At 40.8% G+C, this 18,532-nt stretch overlaps 1 protein-coding gene across 1 annotated transcript in view; it reads right to left on the bottom strand.

Annotated features, from left to right (window-relative positions):
- SLC39A12 (solute carrier family 39 member 12) overlaps positions 1–18,532 on the bottom strand; it is a 115,242-nt gene that overhangs the window by 85,625 nt on the left and 11,085 nt on the right. The window contains 4 exon segments of the mRNA XM_043967509.1: positions 7,925–8,132; positions 14,377–14,436; positions 14,438–14,548; positions 14,550–14,656. Of these exon segments, the coding sequence (XP_043823444.1) occupies positions 7,925–8,132; positions 14,377–14,436; positions 14,438–14,548; positions 14,550–14,656 (486 nt within the window).

Below are 18,532 nucleotides of genomic sequence, written 5' to 3'. Positions count from 1 at the left end.
CAGACTTCTCACACTGGATGTTCAATAGACATATTAAACTCAATATGTCCAAAATAGGACTCATTATCTTTCCCCACATACCCTCCCAACCTCTACCTTTAAAAAAAATACCACAGAGGGCAACACCACCCTCCCAGTCCCTCGGGCTCACAACTCATGAGTCACTCTGGATTCCTCACTATCTCTCACCACCCTCATATCTAATCTGTTGCCATGGCCTGTCAATTTCACCTATGTAACATTTCCCCAGTACACCCCCCCTTTTCTCCTCTAGTACTGCTACCACCCTGAAGGGCCCTTATCACCTCACACCTGGATTACTTCAATAGTCTGCTGATGGCTCTGCCTGCATCAAGTCTCTCCTGCTCCAACCCATCCTCCATTCAGTCACTAAAGTGATTTTCCTAAACTACAGGTCTGATCATATCATGCCTCCCTCTCCCCACCCACCCACTTGTAAACTCTAGTGGTTTCCTATTGCCTCCAGGAGCAAATACAAAATGCTCTGTTTGGCATTCAAAGCTCTTTATAACTTAGCCCCTTCTGGCCTGTCCTTCTTACACCTAACTTCCTAATATGCCCTGTTTGGTCCAGTCAAACTGGCCTCCTGCCTGTTCCATGAACCAGACTCTTCATCCTTCAGCTCTGGGCACTCTCTCTGGCTGTCTCCCATGTTGAGAATGTTCTCTCCTCTACTTGAGTACTGCCCCCTGGATTTCTTGAAGTTTTAACAAAAATCCCACCTTCTACAGGAAACCTGCTTCAAACCAGTGACTTTTCTGCATTATCATTATTCCCTATGTATCCTGCATAGAGCTTGTTTTGTCTATATTTGTTCACATCTTCTCTCCGATTAAACTGTAAGTTTCTTGAGGGCCGGGACTGTATTGTGCCTCTTTTTGTATTCCCAGCACTTATCACAGTGCCTGGCACACAGTAAATGCTTAAAAAACATTTCTATTGATTTCCTGAGCTTACACTCTGTTAAGCACTCTGACCAAATGAGATGCTCAATGTTTGTTGATTGATTGATTTTTTTTTTGGCAGGGCACTGGGGGTTAAGTGACTTGCCCAGGGTCACACAGCTAGTAAGTGTCAAGTATCTGAGGCTGGATTTGAACTCAGGTACTCCTGAATCCAGGGCCATTGCTTTAGCCACTGCACCACCTAGCTGCCCCAGTTGATTGATTTTTAAACACATCTATCCTGAGGAATTTTATTTTGTTTGAATGTCTATTGTTTGAGGATAACAAGAAAAATGTAAACCAGAGCTAGTTGTTCTGGCTAGAGTCATTATGTGTAGTTTTTTTTTCTTTTTCTGAAATCTATTCTTTCATAGAAAGGTGTGTCCTCTTTGTATAGGATCCAGGCTAGATTTGTAGTGTTGATTCAAACACTATCGTTAGTCCCAATTTGGACCAAAGGGGAATAAGCAAGCCCCCACCTTCCCACCCCAGTTACAATTAGGTTGGTTAGCTTTCTCTGACTTTCAAAATCATCCAAATAAACTTATCACACTTGAGGTCTCCAACAAATGCCACTTTAGTTCAGGCCCTCATCACCTCTCTCCTAGATTATTCCAGCAGCCTCTTAATGGGTATCCCTGCCTCAAATCTCTCCCACGCCAGTCTATCTACTGCACTGCTGCTAAAGTAATTTTCCTTAATAATTTTTGTTCTTTTTCAATTGCGTCTAACTCTTCATGACACTATTTGGGGTTTTCTTGACAAAGATACTGGAGTGGTTTGCCATTCCCTTCCCCAGCTCATTTTACAGATGAGGAAACTGAGGCAGACAGGGTTAAATGACCTGTCCAGGGTCACACAGCTAATAAGTATCTGAGGCCAGATCTGAATTCTAGAAGATAAATCTTCCTGACTCCAGGCCCAACACTGTTTCTACTGTACCACCTAGCTGCTCACCTACTCAACCAACTCGAGTGGTTTTTTATTTGCCTCTCAGAAAATATGAAATCCTCTGCTCAGCTATTAAAACCTTAAACAACCTGTCTACCAACCGATCTTTATCCAGACTCATTATACATCATTCTCCCTCCAGGACTGGGCTGGAGCCAGCTTGTACTGGCTCTCAAAAGCTGATTATTAAAATTTTGGTAAGAAAAGACTCAGCTACTCTGATCAAGACAACCATATACAACAATTCCAAAGGACCCATGCTAAAAAATGCTATCCATCTCAAAGAGATAACTGATAAACACTGAGTGCAGATTGAAGCATACGTTTTTCATTTTATTCTTCCTGTTTTCTGTGTGTGTTTTGCAACATGACTAATATAGAAATCTGTTACATATATATAATCAATATTATACTGCTTGCCTTTTCAAAGGGTGAGGGAGGGGCAGGACGGAGAGAATTTGGAATTTAAAAATTTTTTAAATGTTAAAAAATTTAAAATGTAATTGGGGGGGGGGGGTTGGCTAGGTGGTGCAGTGGATAAAGCACCGGCCCTGGATTCAGGAGTACCTGAGTTCAAATCCGGCCTCAGACACTTGACACTTACTAGCTGTGTGACCCTGGGCAAGTCACTTAACCCCCATTGCCCCACAAAAAAAAATGTAATTGGGGGGGGGGTTAGCTAGGTGGTGCAGTGGATAAAGCACCGGTCTTGGATTCAGGAGGACCCGAGTTCAAATTTGGCCTCAGACACTTGACACTTACTTGTTGTGTGACCCTAGGCAAGTCACTTAACCCTCATTGCCCTGCAACAACAACAACAACAAATCTAATTGGGAAATATTTAATGAAATAAATAAAATGTATTTTAAAAATCTTAGTGTGAGTATATACACTTCAGAAATTGGCAAATGCGAATCAGGGTTAGATTTATTGTTTTGTTGCGGATGGCTAGGTAGTGTAGTGGATAAAGCACTGGCCCTGGATTCAGGAGGACCTGAGTTCAAATCTGATCTTGGACACTTGACACTTACTAACTGTGTGACCCTAGGCAAGTCACTTAACCCTCATTGCCCCACAAAGAAAAAAAAGATTTATTGTTTTGTTGATTGTTTACTCTTAAGAAAGTGATGGAGAAAACATTAATAATGCAGATTAACCATTAAAATGTATCTTGCCATACTTCCCCCTCTTCCCCCTGCCCCCTGGCACCGGAGAGCTAGTTGTTAAATATTTACCAGCATACCCCTGAATCCTGTCTCACATCATAATTCAGTCATACAGGTTTTCTCTCTTCCTCACACACAACATTCCATTTCCAGTTTTAATGCCTCTGTACCGCCCAGCCCACATGCCTGGGATTCACTCTTTCCTAGCCCTCTGGTTCATAGAGTTTCCCTCTTTCCTTGCTACATCACCTTTTGCAAGAAGGGATCTCTCCTGATCCTCATAGCCGCTTGTGCCTTCCCATCCAAATCCCCATGTATTGTACTCTTTTGCAAATATTTGTACTGAAGCTATATGTATTTTTAAATGTGCTTCTTGTTCTTTCCGCTAGAACATGAGCTCCTTGCAAGAAGGAATATTTCATTCTTTGTACTTGTATCCCCATGGCCTATCCCAGTGTCTAGCATATAGAAAGCATATCAACAAGTACTCATTGACTGATTAATTTCAATTAGCTCATTGGGACGGTTTTTGTATTCACACACTATTCAGTTTAGAATGACTCTAAATCAGCGGTCCTTCTCTTTTTGTGTATTGTGGATCCCTTTGGAAATATTATGGGCCCCCTCCTCATAATAATTTTTAAATGAATAAAAAATATTACATAGGATTAAAAGGAAAACAATTATACTGAAGTAGAGGTTTTTCTTTAAAAAAAAAGTATTTAAAAAACAACAAGTTTGCAGATCCCAGGTTAAGAACCCTTTCCCTAAACTAATCTCTGCATTGAGGCAGAGCCCACCAAGTCATTATGATAACATGGGAGTGGGGGCAGCTAGGTGGTGCAGTGGATAGAGCATCTGCCCTGGAGTCAGGAGGACCTGAGTTCAAGTCCGGCTTCAGACACTTAACACTTACTAGCTGTGTGACCCTGGGCAAGTCACTTAACCCTCATTGCCCTGCCAAAAAAAAAAAATCAATGTGAAAACATGGGAGTGTCTCCAAAGCCAATCAAATGAGTCCAGGTAAAATTGTCTCCCCCCCCTTCCCATCCCTCCCTCTCTCCCTCCCTCCCCCTTCTCTCTCTCTCTCTCTCACATACACACACACACACACACACACACACTCTCACACACACATACACACATATGTGTATATATATACATACAAACATACATGTGTATATATGTATACACCTACATGCGTGTGTATGTTTGTGTGTGTATATACATACATACATCTCTTAAAATGTGGCTCCAACAAGGACGGATTATCTACAAAAGCCAGAGTATTCCATCCTATGTGGGCGCAGTTGAGCCCTCCCTTTTACTGTCCCTATAACTTAAAGTATCCTTGTTTCTGAAGCCTTGTACAACCCCACTTCTTCCTCCTAGGTCCAGTCTTTCTTTATTGCTATACACCGTGGCCTTTAATTGAATCCAAGTCAATCAAATTTAATTCTGCATGTACTTCCTCTGCACCTGCTAGGTGGCAGATGTGGTGCTACATATGAGGATGAAAAGACAAAAAGGAATGAGACCTAGAGATCATATATCTAGAGCTCGAAGAGACCTCAGAGGCTATCTAGTGCGATGCCTTTATTTTACAGAGAAGGAAACTGAGGCCCAGGTAAGACAAATGACTTGCCCCAGGTCACTCAGATAGTAAGTATCAGATGTAGGATGAAACCTAGATTTTCTGACTCTGGGCAGCGCCCTCAGCAAGTTTGTATTTTATTAGGGGGAAAGATCGTGGGCACAGTGAGGTAAATACCAAACATATAGAAAAGAAATACAGTATAATTGGGGAGAAAGTCGGAATAAAAATAACTGAAGGGGAGCAGCTAGGTGGCGCAGTGGATAGAGCACCGGCCCTGGAGTCAGGAGTACCTGAGTTCAAAGCCGGCCTCAGACACTTAACACTTACTAGCTGTGTGACCCTGGGCAAGTCACTTAACCACAATTGCCTCACTAAAAAAAAAAAAAAAAAAAAGAATAACTGAAGAGAATCAGAAAGAAGTTCTTGGAGGAAGAGGCCATTGAGCTAAGCCTTGAAGGGAGGATGAGGTTTTAAGAGGTGGCAGACAAGAGGAAGACTGTTCCAGGTATGGGGGTTAACTTGTAAAAAAACTCAGAGAAACAGGGGACAAAATAGCAAATATAGAGACCAACAAATGGCTAGTTTAGCTGAAAGTAGAAGTAACCCCATCTTCACATTTAACAGTTTATCTTCTTCTCACATACCCTGGTCCTGGTCCTCATAGGGAATTCATTATCAGACCATATCATGTTATACCATGCATTCCATGCTCCATACAATACTATCTCATGCCATCCCATACAATAGAATACCAGCCATCCCTTCTTTGACCCCTTTCCAGAATATGTGACTATGGGAGGTGGGGTCAGGGAGTCTACAAGAGCTGTTTCTGGTAGAGTAAAAAGAGCATGGGACCCTAAATTCTGTGAGTTGGCTGAGACACTTTCAGTTCTAAGCTTCTAGCCCCTAAGCCACTGAGGTCACTAAGTATACCTCTAACTGAACTAAATTAATCATAATTATTTTATTAGTTTCACAAAGTTGATTCAAGGGCATATTTCTTCCTTTCTTGCCTTGGGCATTTTATCGTTCTGTCCAGGCAGTCTCCACACTTTCTTATTGCATTCAGCACCTGGCTCACAGTTGTCCCCTCCATCACATACACTCCCTTGCTAATATTATGTAGGACTTCAATATTCCTGCTGACAAGTCCTCCCTCTCACTATTCTTTCACTTTTTCATCTGCATTGACCTCATTCTCTACCACAACTTCAGCAACAGAGAAGACATAGTCACCCTTTAAATCACATCACCTCCATTGTCAGAAATTTTGTTCCATGATGGTGACAACCTCTTAACCTTTTTTTCCTCTGTCTCTTTCTCTCTGTTTCTATCTCTGTGTCTCTCTCCATCTCTGTCTCTGTCTCATTTGCACTAAAAGCATGCCATTCATCCTCATCATGCATGATCTTTTTGCCCATCTCTTCACCTAGACCATGTTCTGCTGTTCCACCCTCAATATCCAGATGGCATCACATGGTCTGTCATTTCAATGTCTAATTAATTATCACCTTATGAGCCCTTTCCCCAAAAATCTACCTGTTGATCTTTACTCTTGGATAAACCAGACACCTGATTCCTCTGTTTGTGTCTCTGGGAGACTGAGCATCACTGGAGAAAATTGCAAAATCAAGTTGATTTCACCCATGCAGATGAATAGTACAGAGCCTCATAGAACCATGGACTCAGAGAATTCGAAAGTTGGAAGATATCTCACACCTCAGTTGGACCCTTGTGGCCACTCAATAATGCTTCTACTCCATCCTCCACCTTCCATTTCCAACATGGAATGCCCTCTATTATTATCTCCATCTACTGGTTTCCTTGGCTTCTTTAAATATCCCAACTAAAATCCCATCTTCTATCCACTGGAAGTCTTTCCCAACCCTTCTTAATTCTATTGCATTCCCTTTTTAAATTATTTATCATTTATCCTGCACATAGCTTGTTTGTACATATCTGTTTGCTTTCATCTCCCTCATTAATTGTGAAATCTTTGATTGTCTTTTTTGTATCCCCAGTTCTTAACACAGTCCCTGGCACATAGTAGGTACTTAATAAATGTTTGTCGACTGACCAACCCTTTCTATTTTCCTGGTGACTGTTCCCCAAATTTTCTTCTCTATTCTTACCTCTAACAACACTTCTACTATGTCCCACATACACAAATACATACACACACATCATATGACTGCCTCTATGCATTGAGAAGACTGAATATAGGCAGCTAGGTGGCATAGTGGATAGTCGGGAAAACCAGAGTTCAAATCCAGCCACAGACACTTACTAGCTGTGTGACTCTAGGCAAGTCACTTCAGTTTGTCTCAATTTCCTCAAGTGTGAAATGGGCAGAAGAACAGCCCCTGCCTTAAAAGGTTGTTGTGAGGATCAAATGAAATAATATCTGTGAAGTACTTAGGAGAGCCTGGTGCACAGTAGGTGCCATGTAAATGCTTATTCCCTTTCCCTTCCTTTTCCCTTTGCAGAGGACCATCACTGCTACTGTGTATTTAGGCTATTGAGGTACTTGTTACATATCTCAATAATTACTGTATGACCTGTCTGTTTTCTTACATATAAAACAAAGGATTTTGATCATATCTAATCTGATCTGATCTAATATGGCCTAAGATCCCTCCTATCTCTAAAATCCCATGGCTGTATTTATTTGGTCTCTAGTGTGTTCTAGTCCAGTGCTATCAAGCTCAATTAGAAATATGGGCCACCAAATCATACATAAGGTTCCCTTCAGACTACATGTTAACTTAGAAAACCATATGTGTTTACATATTTCTTTTTTATTACTATATCAACACATTAAAATTGGATGGATCCTGAATCTTATTCTGGTTCAGGCTGACATCTGGAGCTCTGTGGGCTACCTGTGGCCTGTGGGCCGTGCGTCTGATACCTCTGGCCTTCTTTTTCCCCCCTTAAAGTATGCTTTTGCTTGCAAGATTTTTAAACATAGGGCCCCAACTGACCATAATTGTGGCCTGGTGCCGGGCATCTTGGAGTACTCAGCTTACAGTTGTGGAGGAATCCCTTGGTTTCCACTCAGCTCTGGAATTGGGCCAAGGGCTGTTTTGTAACCCTTTTTTGCAAATCTTATGCATCTTAAAGGATAAAATGGTGACTCAGCCCTAGTTGAAGTAATTCTGTAACCACCTTTAATCTTTGCTTAGTCAGTCTGGTTTCCATGGTGGGAATGATACAGAAGTGAAATTCCAATAAAGCATCCTTACCTGGTAGGTGGAGGGTACTGGTACTATTCAGAGAACTGAAAATGTATTCCATAAAATAATCTGGGGATGGCAAGCTTCTTTGACCCAGACAGACTCCTTGAAGGGACAAAGAAATGATTGTAGCAGCCAGTCGAGGAAGGGTGTTTTCATCAGCCCCATTATTGCTTATTATTCCAGATTTTTGTTGTAGAATTTTCGTCTCCACACACTGAAATCAAGATATATGTTGGAAGAATATTCTTAATTTTCATTCAGCATTCAAGCTAAATAGTGATCATATCTCTGAGAAGACTAGGGACATCCTTGGACTATCTAAGCAACTCTCCTTTTTTAAAAAATTCTCATTAATATTGCAGTACTTTTCTTGAAACTTTCTTCACGTTAGACTTTCTCAGTTTGGAATTTGTGGCCCTTCAGAATCTGGCTCCAACCTGCCTTTGTAGCCCTATTATACATTTTGTTTTTTCAAACGGGGCAATGAGGATTAAGTGACTTGCCCAGGTCACACAGCTAGTAAGTGTCAAGTGTCTGAGGCTGGATTTGAACTCAGGTCCTCCCGAATCCAGGGCTGGTGCTTATCCACTGCGCCACCTAGCTGCCCCTAACCCTATTATACATTACTCACCATAATGCACTCAATGGCTTAGTCCAACGGGCCTATTTGCTATTTGTCACAGACGCTCCATCTACTATCTCCATGCTTCTATGTTGGTACCTGTATCTATGTATTAATTTTGTATCTATTTTGCATGAACACATACTCATATGTGTACATCTTTTCTCCCTGGAAGAATGTAAGTTTCTTGAGGGCAGGACCATCTAATTTTTTTTAATAGCCACAGTAGCTAGCACAGTTCCTGGACATTGTAGGCAGGTAGTAACTGCTTGTGGATTGATGACTGATTCGTTTATTAGTTTTCTGCTATTTCTGCTATTTCTCTGCTCACCCCCTCCCTGTATATTTTGTTGGCTCCTCTTCTTTGTTCTCATTCTCCTTAATTATAGGTATCAATAAAAACTTGGACCCTGGCTCTCTGATCTTCATTTTTGCATCCTCTTGGGGAAATCTGAAGAGGCATCTGTTATCATGAATACAATTGTTATCTAATTTAGTCCAAAAAAGCAATTAAACAAATATCTTCGATTATATATTATATGTAGAGCACAAAAATAATAATACTCAGATCTATATAAGCTATCCAAAGAGTCTTAGTAGAATCCTAAGCTTTAAACTCCATTGAGAGATTTTGGACATGCTTCATTTCTAGACCTAACCCTTCTGAGAGCCCTTTCCAGATGCCTACACTTGTCCTCTTAACTACAGCTATACCTTTCACATCATGGGATTTACTGGTTCAGTGCCTCCATGATGTGGAATTTTTTTTTACCTTCCTTTCATAGAGAAATCTGGCTTTTTAATTTTTCTCTTATGAGGTATTTACAGTAATTTCTTATAAAATTTGGGTTGATATTATACAATACTATACATGTATTTTATGCATTTCTGAGTTTCTAAACTTTTTCTGTGTCATCTGTTGGCCTTGACCTACAAAACTCCCCCAAAATTCCCACTTGATTTCTCATGCTGCCCCAGGATATATCAAAACTGTAATGGGGAAAGTCATGATGTGGAAGGGATAACTGTATTTACACGTCACTCCAAGTGTAATATGTCAGCAACTAAAGTTTTGTCTTTTCTTTTTGCTCCCAAGTCAATCCTCTGCCAACCTCCTTATTTCTATGTAGAGATGTTGTATTTGCTTAGCTGTGAACAAGTTGTGGCCCCTGACCACTTCTCAACAAATTCAGCTTAAGCTTCTAGCTCTGCATCAGAAATGTCTTCATCTCAACTGTGATAGACAACTCTTTTCAGCAATACAATGATCCAAGACAATGCCAAAAGACTTATGTTGGAAAATGCTCTCCACATTCAGGAAAAGAACTATGGAGTCTGAATGTAGATTGAAGCATACTATAATCACTTTTGTTGTTGCTTTTTTGTTATTGTTCTTATTTATTCTTTCTTGTGTGTTTTTCCTTTTCTTTTGACTCTTCTCTTACAACATGACTAATGTGGAAATACGCTTAACATGATCGTAAATATAACCTATATCAAATTGCTTGCTATTCTCGGATGGGGAAGGGAAGGAAGAGTGGGGAAAAATTTGAAACTCAAAAAAATCTTTACATGAAATTGGAAAAATGTTTTTAAAAATTTACAAAAAGAAATGTCTTCATCAATGTGTCAACAATGATTTCACCACTTGACTTAGAAGTCTTTAGAAATCAGAAATCAAACCTGAACATAGTTATTATAGTAAATTCTTTTTTTTTGTTTTATTTTTTTTTTTTGGTGAGGCAATTGGGGTTAAGTGATTTGACCAGGGTCACACAGCTAGTAAGTGTCTGAGGCTGGATTTGAACTCAGGTACTCCTGAATCCAGGGCCGGTGCTTATCCACTGCGCTATCTAGCTGCCCTGAGGTTAAATTCTTTAACCTCCTTCCAAGAGTCCTCAAAAAATATCAAAGTGTATCTAGACTTGGCTGCTGGTCTCAGAGCTGGGAGATACAAGTGTACATCATAGCTCTGTTATCTTGGGGGGTTTTGACTTTGTGATAGTAAGCAATTCCTTAACCCGAGTATCATTCTCGTCATCTATAAAATGGGGAGAATCCCATTTGTAAAGCTTGCCTCAGAGAGTTCTTGTGAGGAAAATCCTTTGTAAGCTGCAAATGATACATTAGTGTAGTTTGTGTGTTAGAGCTTCAATGGAAGCTTGCAGTGCTTGCCTCTTCAGAGAAAACACAGTCACTCTTTACTTCCGCTCACTACCCTCCATTTTTCTCTTGATTCAGAGGACATTAGTTAAGAAAGAGATGGTACCCTGGTGAAATGTCCAGGGCATTTGTCCTTAAAGAAAGGAGAAATATTTTTGCCGTGGGACAGCCTTGGGCCTTGGAAGGCTTACTAAGTAACTCAAGGCTAAAGTGCACAAATCCCATAGCCCTTTCCCAAGCACTTATAGCCAGCCTTCCTCACATCCCACGTGGAGAGGTTGTGTTTGAGAACTGCAGGAACAGCAGAGACATTCACAACAGTGAGTTGGAACAGAGGAAGGAAAGAAGGCTGGTGGGTGGGCTCTATCTGAGCATGAAGGGGAGAGGTGTATAGAGTGAGAGAGCCAGCTAAATTTTCAGGCTGAGTGTACACCTTAGAAATCAGGGATTTGATTTATTGTCTTGCTGATTGTTTATATTTAAGACATGGATGGAGAAAATATTAATTACAGATTAAATTTAGAAGAGCATCTGGGATACATTTTGGGGGGGAGAGAAAGCTGGTTGTTAAACATTTACCAGCACGACTAGAATGTTCTGGTCCCCTATGTAATGATTTAGAGAAGGTACAGGTATTAACCATAGGGAATGCCATTGTGGGAATAAAAAGATATTAGAACTGAACCTCTGCTGATACACTTATTTTCTTTTTTTTTAATTTTTTTTCTTTTCTTTTCTTTTCTTTTTTTTTTGGTGAGGCAACTGGGGTTAAGTGACTTGCCCAGGATCATACAGCTAGTAAGTATTAAGTGTCTGAGGCCGGATTTGAACTCAGGTCCTCCTGAATCCAGGGCTGGTGCTCTATCCACTGTGCCACCTAGCTGCCCATGATCCACTTATTTTCAAAGTAATCGAAAGCCCCATCCATCTGCAGCGATCCTATGGTAACAACACCAGCATCACCAGAATCATTTTTGTAAATTTTTAAATTTCATCAGCATCAAGATGTCCCAGTGAGTATCTCTCCCATTAGATTGTAAACTCCTTGAGGGCAGGGACTATCTTTTCCCCCTTTTTGTATCCCCAGTACTTGACATACTGCCTAGCACATAGTAGGTGCTTAATAAATCTGCATCCCTACACCTGCTCTGCACCTTACAGTCTTAGAGACTTGTCTGCGGGGAAACTAAGAAGTTAAGTGACTTATTCAAGACCAGTTTATGTCAGAGGCAGATCTCAAGCCCAGGTCTTCCTAATATTGAGGCCAACTGTTGATGCTCTAGACTCCTGCTGCTTCCCAATGACTTATCATCACTATTAATAATACTAATAATGATTAAAATGATTGGCATCCCATTTTGTCATGTGAATAATGAGATGACAAGCTGGGAAGTATAATTTATAGCATGCTGGACTTTATTTATTTATTTTTTTTGCAGGGCAATGAGGGTTAAGTGACTTGCCCAGGGTCACACAGCTAGTAAGTGTCAAGTGTCTGAGGCCGGATTTGAACTCAGGTCTTCCTGAATCCAGGACCAGTGCTTTATCCACTGTGCCACCTAGCTGCTCCATGCATGCTGGACTTTAAAAGATGAAAATCTGGATTCAGATCTCACCTCTGAACTTCCTAGCTGTGAGACTTTAAACAAGTCCTAACCTCTACAACCCTCAGTTTCCTCATCTGTAAAATAAGGCAGTGGGACCTGGTGACCTCTAAAGGCCACTTCCAGCCCTAAATCTATGACCCTATGCTGTTGGGTAAATTCTGAACATGGAAGCTTTATTCCTCTCTTCACAGAGGCTCTCATAGCCACATATGTTCATAATGGCACTCCAAAAATCTAGAAATCCAGAGTGACGACATATACTGCCAATTTGGGGGTATTGGGTTCCTAGTTTGCATCTGATATGTGTCACAAGACAGATCTCCAGCAGGGGATGGGAAGCCTGAAATTCCAGTGGTTAATCTGAGCTAATCCACTGTTTGTACATCTTCTACACTATGACATCTGTGTATAGTATTCCCTCTTCTTTATGTGGTGACGGGAATTCTTCGGAGAAGGATGCTCTTTCTTACAAACCCCAAACTGAGGAAATTGACATGATTTTTCCTATTCAAAGCATTAAAACTTTTGTGGTTGTGATTTTCCTCTTCTTTGGTTAATAGTGTTCTCCCACCCCTCTCTCCCATTCCTTTTTTTTAAAAAAATTTGCAATTAACCCAGGAACTTACAGCTATACAGACACTGAGAGCAAACGAGCTGCATTTGTGGTGATTTGGAGACTGTTTTCCCTGTATTTGCTTAGGGCCTCTGAATGGTTGCTGAGATACAGTTAAAACTCCTGGAAACCAGCTCTGGCACTCAGATTCAAATCCAGCCATACTTGCCAGTGAATAATTTATGATGGAAGGCAGGCTGTGCCAACCCACTCTGGCTGTGATGGAAGGAGGATGCCTAGGGCCTTTGGAAGAGCACCCTTAAGCACAGATAACAAGCTCTGACCCACAGAGAGTCAGAAAGCAAAGGAGAGGTTAATTGAAAAGTCAGCTTTTTGATGTGGAGTGGGTGGGAGAGGCCTCTGGAGCTAGGACTGCACATTGCCTAATGGGGAAGAATGCAGGGGACATAAAGTATCTAACTGCAGAGCTGAGCAAAGAAGGGGCATTAATGAGGGGCTGCAGAGGGAAGCTGGCTTGTGCCGATTGCTCCATAGCATCAGTCCTTTTGCAACCTGTCCCATTTCTGGAGATAATGAGAGATGGAGCTGGGAAGGAGGAGGCCTGCAGCTGTTTCTTGTTTTTCCTCACTTAGAAGGTGAAGTGCACTGACAGATATCCTGTGCTTTCAACCCTCCCTCCAGGCTAAATGTGAATATGGCAGTGCCTGAGCTGAATGGGGATTTTATAGGCACGGGGGAGCCAGGAAAGGATCCTCTGCAGTAAACAGTCTCCTCTTTGGTCTCTCCTCTCTCCAATCTATCCTCCACATAGCTGCCAGTTTATGGGATCATAGCTCTGGACCTGGAAGGGGACTCAGACTCCATGTAGTCTAACCCACTCATGTCACAGAGGAGGAAACTGAGGTCCAAGGCTTTTAAGTGCATTTATTCAAGAGTCCATAGATAATGGGGGCAGCTGGGTGGCACCATAGTGCTTAGCCTTCCCAACCTGAAGTCAGGAAGACTCATCTCTGTGAGCTCAAATCTGGTCTCAGACACTTAGCTGTGTGACCCTGGGCAAGTCACTTATCCCTGTTTGCCTCAGTTTCCTCATCTGTAAAATGAGCTGGAGAAGGAAATGGCGAACCATTCCAGTATCTTTGCCAAGAAAACCCCAAATGGAGTCACAGAGAGTTGGATACCCTGACTAAATTACTCAAGCTTAAAGCCACACTAAGACTTTTGGGACACCTTGAATGGACATTCTTGAAGCTTAAGAATAAGCACTTGGCCAAGATGAACTCATGGTGTAGCAGAATGAATCATGGTGCTGGGCATCAGAGACCTGAGTTCCAAACCTGTCTCTGAGCTTGCTACCTATGTGACCTTGGCAAGTGGCCTTAACCTCTGCAAATTCGTATGTGGTCTAGATGGCCCTCTATCTCTAGAATCTCGGCTCAAATGAATTCCAAGCCCTTCTCACTCAGACCCTCCACACTTGGGGTTTTCTTACCCGGCTTCTGGACACGTTAAAGTGCTGCCTTACGGACGCCAAGATGTCTTCTGTCTCATTCTTGAGAGAATGAGTAACAGTCCTCGTCCTGCCTCAAGCTAAGCAAACTGTGCAAGTAAAACTGATAGTCTTTACTGCTCAGGTTGAGTTTGGAAGCACAGATCTCTTCTTCGATGAATGATGTAATCGAAGGAGGAGGAAATTCTCTGGAATACTTCTTCACTCAGATGATCTTCAAAATCTCCTCCGGCTATTAGCAACAGGGCATCTGTTCCAAACACTGTAGGTTAAAAAGGAAAGAAAGGAAGACAGCCACACATGTCTGAGCATTCATTATTCCCTAATGCCTAGCAAATGCCCGCAGAATGCCAGCTATGGACTGCCTGGGGTTCTGAGACTTTGTGAGAAGGCAGGAGGCTTAAAGGGGACAAACCATGGGCCAGAACCCAAACTCAAAGATTCTCAAGTTCATGCCTCAGTGACTTAGCACTAGTGTTGTGCTATCCTGCCCTGGGATTTGGGTTACTTTGGTTTCTGTAATGCATGGGTAGGCAGGATCTGATTCTTGACCCTGAATTGAGGGATAATGTTAGCAAGAAAGTTCTCACCCCACCCCCTACTCCTGCCTTGATTGCTGCATGAGAGAAGAAGAGAGTGGTGAGAGAGGGGGAAAGAGAAGAAAAAAGAGAGGAGAGAAAATAAAAAAGAGACAAGAATAGGGGAAGGAAAGGGAAAGAGGGGAAGAAAGAAAGGGAGGGAGAGAGAGAGAAAGAAGGAGAGAGAGAGAAGGAAAGACAGAGAGAGAAAGTAAAGGGGTAGAGAGATAAGAAGAAAGCAAAAGAGAGAAAGAAGGGAAAGAGAGAGGTGGGAAAGAGATTTGCAGCATAGTATAATGGATAAAGTTAGCTTTGGCCAAGAAAAACCTCTGATATATAAATCTCAATGACTTTGGGCAAGTCACTTAACAGTTGCATCAAACTTGGTGGGACACAAATAGTCACAAAACTCCCACATTTATCAGGGAACCAAATTAAAATATAATTGAAAAAATATTTAACAAAGATAAATAAAAATACAATACAACATAGATAATGTTAATCTGTGGTTTTCTGAGTCAATATGTGGCTAGCAGGAATCCTTTTCCATTTAAGTTTGACATCACCGCTATAGATAATTCTCAAAGACTATTGTAAGTTACAGAGAAGGTACTGACCCATATTTGCCAAAGGAATTTCCTTACCTGGAAGTTACATAAATCAATGAAATCATAGATCTAGTACCTGTCCTTATACATTTATTTGGAGATACATATACTATATCAATATTATTAGTATACCTTCTCCTCTTCTCATCTCACAGCATTAATATGATTTTTTTTCATTCCAATGATTCATAGGTCAAAGATTAGCCATTGACACATCTTTCCTTTCAAGACAGAAGGGGATTTCTATCAGCTAGACATGAATTCCCTTCATGTAAGACATTCTCCCCAAGAACAAAGTAGATGTCCTCTTCACATGCATCAGAGTGGAATCATTTGCTCTCTAATTTCAGAGGGGATTGTCTCACAATAAGGATAATTTTAATAGCCTGTCTTTAATGCCATCTCCTCTGATGACAGGCTTGTAGGGCTTGGATTTCATGTCTTCTATGCAGCCTACTCAGGGAACAACTGTAACACACCATATGCGTCAGGCAGAAACAACTGTCATCCATATCCAAACAAAGCATTAGTTGCATTCTTCACAAAGCCAGGGGTGGCTTCAATATTTAGCGACTAAACTGCAACAATAGGAGTAGTCAGGGGATAGGAATTATAGACTTAGTAATCAACTCAAAACAAAAGCTCATGAGCCCCCATCAATGTGTTTGATTTTACTAGTCAGCCAGAAGATGCAGTTCAAAATAAAGGATCTATGATAATAACATAGAAGGAAAAATAGCAATAGATCACCATCCTCAAAAAACTAGGGAACTCTCTTCTACAATTACAAGCTCTTAGTGGGACACATTTAGGATACATATGGATACAGAGGGGATAACATTGGCAAGGAACATGCATTGCTGTGACACATGTATGGAGAGGCAAACTTGGACTTCTGTACTGTAGAACTTCAATATCTTCTGATGATCTCATACCACTTCTCTTGACCTACTTTACACTTGTCTCATGTGGTATATAGTCTCTGTTTAATCAGTGCTCCCCCTGATCTTGAGATCATTGCTAGGTAATTGCTCCTGAGGTGTGTGTGTTGTGCGCGCATATGTAATTTGGAAGACCACTCTACTTCTGCTTTTGGTTTCAGCTGACTTCTTCCGCTAAGATTGTATCTACTCTTCATAAAAGAAGGAGTTGGATATTCACATTTTTAGCTTAGGATCCTAGGTGCTTAGCTTTAGTTTGTTTTTGTTTTGTTTTACAGAGGAATAAGTACCAGAGTAGGGAAAAGTTTTTTAGTCCTTTTGTCTTCATAGGAGGAGAAACTATAAATTTTCAGTCCCAGCTTTTCTTAACTTAGATTCTTTCTCCAGAAGGAAAGGGCTTGCCTCCAGGGACTAATTCATTTGTAATACAGATTAGCCAGAAAGCTAAGTAGATCCTGCAGGGACCTAATTTTTTACCTCTGGCCCTCAAGAGAAACACCCCAGAAAGTTTTCTGCCTTTTTAGCTCTTGTGTCTAGAGTTGATTATAGTTTGTTGACTCAGACAATAATCTAATTTAAAGTTAGAAATTCCTTCTAACTCTCACTCAACCTTTTTGGGGATGCCATAAACTTCAAACTCCATTTGGGAGATGGTGAGAAAGGTCTCTCAAGGAAATATGAAAGAGCTACATGGATCTCAGGCCCAAGAATTTTCCTAACCCCTTTCCCCTACTCCCAATATCCTTTGGTCTCTATCCAAATGAAAGGAAGAAAGTGAAGGTCTAAATCCCAGGGCAAAACTGCAGGGAGGGTAGAATTCACTATCCTGAATTCTATATTCCAAATTCACTCTTTTATTATGTACATGTGGTCGGCAACAAATTCTCCAGTCTTTAACTTCCCAACTTTTAAATTGTTACTTTTTCTTAGTTAGCTGATTGCTTCATTATAAGGAGAGGAGGAAAGGAATGAATGTTAACTTAACTTTAGCAGCAGGGCAAATAAACTGGATCTGAATGTTTTACATTCCCTTACTGTTTTTTTTTCTTTAGCTAGGCAGTTGCTTAGAAAAGAAAGGTGACTGATTTTTTCAGGAAAGAGAAGCTGGTCAAGACAAGAGCAAGGTGTAGGGAGGTAGGCAGTCACCTAGCTTGCAATGCTTTGAGAGGCACAATGAAAGATACTTTTTGATACAACCTTTTTTTCTAAGAGCACATTTTGAAATTTCCATTTTTCTTTGGCATCTGTTCTAATCGTTGTCAAATCATAAATACTGCAGGCTTAAAGGCCCTTGTGTATGGTGTCTAGTTTTTTGCATTATGCCTTGCATTAGTAGAGGCAGTAGGTGTATCAATAAAGTCATCATTTAAGAAAATGAAGATTCCTCACCAGATTGTGGATCTGGGGTTTTTAGAGTGGGAGAAGATGGAATTTCTGGAACACCACTGCCAGTATGGTTGGATGCTGAAATGTTGAACAATGGCCCTAGTAAACATGGGACTTTCTAGAAAACAAAGCCTTCTTGGACACTGATTAAAGTTCTAGAATAGACATTTGCTTTTACCAAGCTAAATGAAAGGCTAATAATACATTGGTAGAGTTTGTCTATCATCTTTATCCCAATGCTGAATTTGGAGTTTGAAGGATTCAACCAGTGATTAATTCAGGTTTGCTTGATTACTTGTCTTATGCTAGGTGAAAACCCCAGGAAGGAAAAAAACTATTAATATTGCATTATCTCACTGAGAGTTGCTTCACCTACAAGGTGTTAAAGATTAATATTTGTAGCAGTTTTAGGGACAACAATCCCACATGTTGCCGAATTAGGGTGTGGTGAATGGTGCATTGTGTATACTAATGGACAACACTACCAACCCCACCTCTTTTCTAACTGCTACTGTCTAATTTCCTTATTAAATCTCATCCTAGGTTTGAAAGCAAAGAGCTATTTTAGTGTTTCCTCATAAATTAGTAGAAGCACACAATCTCTCATGAATTAATTAAATATAGA

The sequence above is a fragment of the Dromiciops gliroides genome, chromosome 5 (assembly GCF_019393635.1).
Source record: "Dromiciops gliroides isolate mDroGli1 chromosome 5, mDroGli1.pri, whole genome shotgun sequence".
Classification (NCBI taxonomy): Eukaryota; Metazoa; Chordata; class Mammalia; order Microbiotheria; family Microbiotheriidae; genus Dromiciops; species Dromiciops gliroides.
Note: the sequence above shows the minus strand (reverse complement) of the source record. Positions and strands in the feature narration are given on the sequence as shown.